At 35.2% G+C, this 6,332-nt stretch overlaps 1 pseudogene and 1 gene segment (V, D, J or C); both read left to right on the plus strand.

The window, feature by feature from the left end:
• Nucleotides 1-1,196: 1,196 nt before the first annotated feature.
• Nucleotides 1,197-1,795, plus strand: LOC102824675. The segment is given in 2 exon segments: nt 1,197-1,242; nt 1,314-1,795. Coding segments are annotated over 2 exon segments (528 nt in total).
• A 145-nt stretch (nt 1,796-1,940) lies between these two features.
• The window catches only part of LOC102825061, a 16,088-nt pseudogene continuing 11,696 nt past the window's right edge, over nt 1,941-6,332 (plus strand).

Here is a 6,332-nt window from a genome sequence, read left to right on the forward strand (position 1 = left end):
TGCTCTGGAAAGTTGGATAACAAGAAACTTACTGTATGTATCTGGGATTTCCTTTCCTCCAAAGCATAATATTTCATTGTAGGATTTACCCCTTCTTAAAATATATTACAAAGCTCCATAGATATGAGTATTACAATCATTCATTCATACATTGTACTTAAAAATTTGTATATGCACAAGTATTCACTGATAAACACAAATAGTATAAGTGTCATAGACAGCTAACATGTGCATTTATATGATATGTATCTTAGATGGTTATATTTAACTGGATGAAAATCAAAGCCAAAATGTGTAGAATTCAATTTGATAGTATTTAGTGGGTAATTCAAAGCAGGAAACACTGCTGTTAAATAGAAAGACAGCTCTCAAATTAATTACCTCTGTTTTCACCTATAAACTGAGAATATTATATCATATGTTAGGAAGAAAATGCATATAACTGCTATACTCCTCATAAATTAAATAGAAAGAACACAATAAGACAATTAAATTAAACCTGATTATATTAGAAGATCAAGTAAATTGATAAAAATCCAGTTTTCTTTATCAATACTTTAAAAAAGAGAGAGAGAGATGAATCTCCAAGTTCAGAAGTTAGAGAGAAGACATCACCTAACAGTGACTGGATATTAAAAGGAAAAAATGGTAATATTTTATAAGCAAGTTAATGTCAAACCTTCAAAAAATGTTGATGATTGGGGGAAATTACTTTGAAGGCAAAAATATTAATAATCTTCACACACAAGAAACAGATAACCACAGCTGTCCACTGTCATCATACTGACATGAGGAGTGACTTCCTATGCATTGACATCTATAGGAGGGAGAAAAGAGGAGATATTATGATCTCTCATCCCACAGGGTTTGCTGTACACTTAAAATAATGTTGATGAATGTAAATTTCCTATATTTCTTCCAAAAATTTGTAATTTTTAACAAGCACACCAATGTTTTTTATAGCATGCAGAAAAAAAGCCTTTGTACTAGATCAGTTCTCCTGTGAAGGTGCTAGTGTTTCCCTGAATCACACTCACTTCTGTGCTTCTAAATGGAGGAGGATATGCAAATGCAGCACTGTGTTTGCTGATAAATGCTGCACAGCCCTTGCACTGGGATCTTTGGGTGAGAATCCCCAGTCTCTGGCCTCTCTGCTGTTTCCATTTGTGCTCAAGAGCTAATCCAAAGGATATATCATGAATTTGAGGCTGAGCTGGGCTTTCATTTTGACCATTTTACATGGTAATAATTGAAGACACTATGTTGTGTGTGTATGTGTTTGTCTGTGTTTCATCTAATCTCTGTATTTGCAGGTGTACAATGTGAGGTGAAGCTTGTGGAGTCTGGGGGAGATCTAAGACAACCTGGACAGTCTCTGAGACTCTCCTGTGAAGGCTCTGGATTCACCTTCAGTAATCACTATATATACTGGATCCGCCAATATCCAGGAAACAAATTGGAGTGGGTCAGCTTTATTAGAAACAAAGCTAATGGTGGAACACAAGAATATGCTGCATCTGTGAAAGACAGATTCACCATCTCAAGAGATGATTCCAGAAACATTGCCTTTTTGCAAATGACTGGACTGAAACCTGAGGACACAGCCATGTATTACTGTGCAAGAGACACAGTGAAGAGAAGTCAGTGTAAGCCTATACACAAACCTACCCTTTATGGAGGTTATGGGGCTGAAAGGAGTGTTCAGGACCCAGCACACACAAAGACTAGTTCTAGGAACAGATCTGAATCTGAGAAGGTGTTTCCTGTTGGAGGTTGCAGTTTTCCTTTCACTTAAACTGGAGACTTATGTGGTTATTAATTAAGGATTCTAAGCATTATAGTTTACAATACTTTATTCTTGAGTTTTGGTTTTCTGTGTGTGTCTTGTTTTGCTTCTTTTTGCAATTCCCACAACTTGACCGCCAATTTGTAATAGTGTAATGACATGTGATGCTGTGATGCTGGAAAGTATGTCACTGATATCACAAATACAAGTAGGGTCATCTATGGTGGAAAGATTTTAGCAGATCTCCAAGATTAAGACAAACTAGGAAAAAAGACCTTGTAATCAAACTTCTAAAAACATAACAAAAAAAGATAAGGAAAAACATTTTTTTAAAAGCAGAGGAGTGTCATTTGATATCATGTGTAAAAATGTGCTCTTCAAGTTTCAAAGCATTTCAAATACTACTGGGGAATAGCTAAAGTCTCAAAATTAATTGTATATGTTAATGGCCTGGATGAATTAACCTTTTTAGACTTTCATTTGTTAATATGGCATGATTCAATATGTAAAGAAACAGATTTTAAAACACATTAATTATCACAAAGTGAAGCAATAGTGGTAAATAAAGGTAAATTCACAATTCTGCAATAACAGTTATGTATGAGTGGTTTTACAAATAGACATGCATGTGGAATGGTTATGGAGGGCTGGGTGGGATTATACACTCAAATACATAGATTTGACAGAGGATAATTTTATATGTGTATTTAATAGTGACAAAGAGACTCATTGAACCTCTGAAACTATGTCCCTTAGTAAACCTTCAGGTCTGTGACTGAACTCACTCAATGGCTCAGTTTTCAGCCAAAGAATAGACAAGTCTATGAAAGGAACAATAACTCTAAGGAGCTGCACAATCCTTAGGATGATCAAGCAGAGATTGACATTCATAGAAACAAGACCAAGAACTCAATGGACAGTTGGAAGAGTTGAGAATAGAACAAAACTATAAGAACAAATTCAGAGAATCTGGGAGGTAAGTCTATGACCAAAACAATTACAAAGTGAAAGAAGGTAAACACATAGGAACAGAGATACAGATGGTGAGAAGGTCAGGCAGATTATAGGATAAAAAAGATTGCACTAAATGGAAGGAAAAGTTAATGGGATATAATATAACCTCAAGGAAAAACAATACTTTACAACATACCAAGAAAATGAATATCCAAGAAAATTGGAAATATTAAAACTATGAGTAAACTGACAAGAAAGAACACAAAACACATGAGCTAAGCACAGGAAGACATACAAAACAAGGAAAGCAGCAGAGCAACAACAACAACAAAACATAATGGCAGCAATTAATCCATACCTATCAATAATTACACTAAATGTAAATGGATTAAATGCACAAGTTAAGAGACAGAGACTGGCAGAATGGATAAAAAAACAAGATCCTTCAATATGCTGTCTGCAAAAGACACACATTAAAGACAGAGACAAAAACAGACTAAAAGTCATAGGATGGATAAAACATATACCAAGCTAATTGCAATCAAAAACGAACAGGCGTGACAATACTAATCTCTGGTAAAGTAAACTTTCAAGGCAAAAACCAGCATAATAGATAAAGATGGACATTACCTCATGATTAAAGGGACAATTGAACAAGATGACATAACTATACAAAATATCTATGCTCCCAATAAAAAAGCTGCAAAATATATAAAGCAAACTCTAATAGATTTGAAGAAAGAAATGGATGAATCGACAATAATATTGAAGAGTTTTAACCCACCATTTTCAAAAATGATTAGAACAGCCAGAGAGAAACTCGACTAAGACATAGAGGAACTATACAACACAATCAGCCACCTGAACTTAATAGAAGTGTACAAAGCATTCGACCCCAAAACAGCACAATACACAATCTTTTCCAGTGTGCGTTGATCATCTTCATGAATAGATCATGTATTAGACCATAAAACAAACCTCCATATATTTACAAATGTCAAAATACTACAAAACATCTTCTGAACCACAATGCTATCAAATTAGAAATCAACAATAGGAATTCCAAGAAAGTTAAATATATGGAAACTGAATAATACCCTGCTGAAAAATGACTGGGTAGTAGAAGAAATTAAATATGAATTCACAAAGTTCCTAGAAACAAAAGAGAATAAAAACACAACATATCAAAATATTTGGGACACGGTGAAAGCAGTGCTGAGAGGAAAAATTATTGCAATAAATGCACTCATCCAAAAAGAAGAAAGAACCAAAATTAACACATTAACACAGCATCTACAACAGTGGGAACCTACAGTTACCAAAAGAAAAGAATAATATAGATTAGAGAAGAAATTAATGAGGTGGAAAACAGAAAAACTATACAAAGAATCAACAGGACAAGAAGCTGGTTCTTTGAAAGGATTCATAAAATTGAAAAACCATTGGCAAGCCTAATAAAAGAAAAGAGGGAGAAGACACAAATAGCCTGCACTAGAAACCACATTGGTGATGTCTTAACAGAACCAAAGGAAATCAAAACGATAATAACAGAATACTATGAAGAGTTGTACTCTAACAAATTTGAAAACTTAGAAGAGATGGATATATTTTTATAAAAACACGACCTACCTAAATTTGGTAGTGGTTACGAATCGGGCTGCGAAACTTAAGGTCAGCGGTTCGAAACTATCAGCCGCTCCGCGGGAGAAAGATGAGGCTTTCTACTCCCGTAAGGATTTACACCCTCGGAAACCCTGTACAGGGTCGCTATGGGTCGGAACCGACTCAACGGCACTTAACAACAACAACAACAACAACAACAACCTAAATTTGCACAGAGTGAAGTAGAAAACCCCAACAGACTCATAACAAAGAAGAAATTGATCAGATCATCAAAAACTTCTGAACCAAAAGAAATCCAGAACCAGATGTCTTGACTGGTGAGTTCTGCCAAACATTCAGGGAAGAGTTGTCACCAATTCTACTCAAATCATAACAGAGTATAGAAGAGGATGGAAAACTCTTGAATACATTTTATGAAACAAGCATAACCCCCATACCGAAACCAGGGAAGACTGTCACTAAGAAAGAAAATTATAGACCAATAATCCTCATGAACATAGATGCAAAAATTCTCAACAAAATCCTAGCCAACAGAATCCAGCAGCACATCAAAACAAAACAAACAAACAAACAAAAAATATCATATCAGGGATGAAAGAATGGTTCAACATTAGAAAAATAATCAAACAAATACAACATAGATATAATAAAAAAGAAAAGCACCACATGATCATATCAATTGATGCAAAACAGGCATTTGAGAAAATCCAATATCTATTCCTAATAAAAACATTCAACAAACTAAGAATTGAAATGAAATTCCTTAACATAAGTAAAAGCATATATACAAAACCAACAGGCTACATTATTCTCAATGGAGAGAAACTAAAAGCTTTCCCTCTGCGAACAGAAACCAGACAAGGATGCCCTTTGTCACCACTCCTATTCTATATTGTGCTAGAAGTCTTAGCCAGAGCGTTGCAGCAGGATACAGAATTATAGGCATCAAAATTGGCAAAGAGGAAGTAAAACTCTATTTGCAGATGATATGAGCCTATATAAAGAAATTCTCAAAGACTCAGGAAAAAAGCTACTAGACTTCATTGGAATATTCCACAAAGTGGCAGGATATAAGATCAAGATATAAAATATCAGTGAGATTCCTTTATAGTAACAATAACAGCGCTGAAAGGAACATTGGAAAAGCAATACCATTTCCAATAGCCACCCAAAGGATAAAATATCTAAGAATAAATGTAACCAGAAAAACAAAGGACCGATACAAAGAAAATTACAAAACACTGCTACAAGAAACCAAAAGAGACTTACAAAACTGGAAGAATATACCATACTCCTGCATAGGAAGACTTAATATTGTGAAAATGTCAATACTACCTAAAGCAATTTAAACATATAATGCAATCCCAATCCAGATTCCAAGGACATTCTTCAAAGAGATGGAAAAAAACAATTACAAATTTTATATAGAAAGATAAGAAGAATAATGGTGGAAACCTCTCATTCCCTGATTTCAAAATTTACTACATGGCTTGTTGTTGTTGTTGTTGTTAAGTACCGTTGAGTCGGTTTCGACCCATAGAGACCCTGAATAGGGTTTCCGAGGCTGTAAATCTTTACGGGAACAGATCACCTCATCTTTCTCCAGCGGAGCAGCTGGTAGTTTCGAACTGCTGACCTTCCGGTTCGCAGTCCGATTCGTAACCACTACGCTACCAGAGCTCATGGCTACAGTGGTCAAAATAGCCTGGTACTAGTTCAACGAATGATACATTGATCAATGGACCAAAATCTGGAATCCAGAAATTAACCCGTCCACATATGGCCAATTGATTTTCAACAAATACCTGAGTATATTTCATGGGGAGGAGGTGGTCTCTTCAACAGTTGACGCTGGCAGAACAGGAAAGTGATATGCAAAAGATTGAAGCAAAACTGAGTCATGATTGGAATGGGGGGGTATCATGTTAGGATGCTGGAATGTCTCTTAATTATGTGACTAATCAAGGGG

Source organism: Chrysochloris asiatica, unplaced genomic scaffold (genome assembly GCF_000296735.1).
Source record: "Chrysochloris asiatica unplaced genomic scaffold, ChrAsi1.0 scaffold00260, whole genome shotgun sequence".
Classification (NCBI taxonomy): domain Eukaryota; kingdom Metazoa; phylum Chordata; class Mammalia; order Afrosoricida; family Chrysochloridae; genus Chrysochloris; species Chrysochloris asiatica.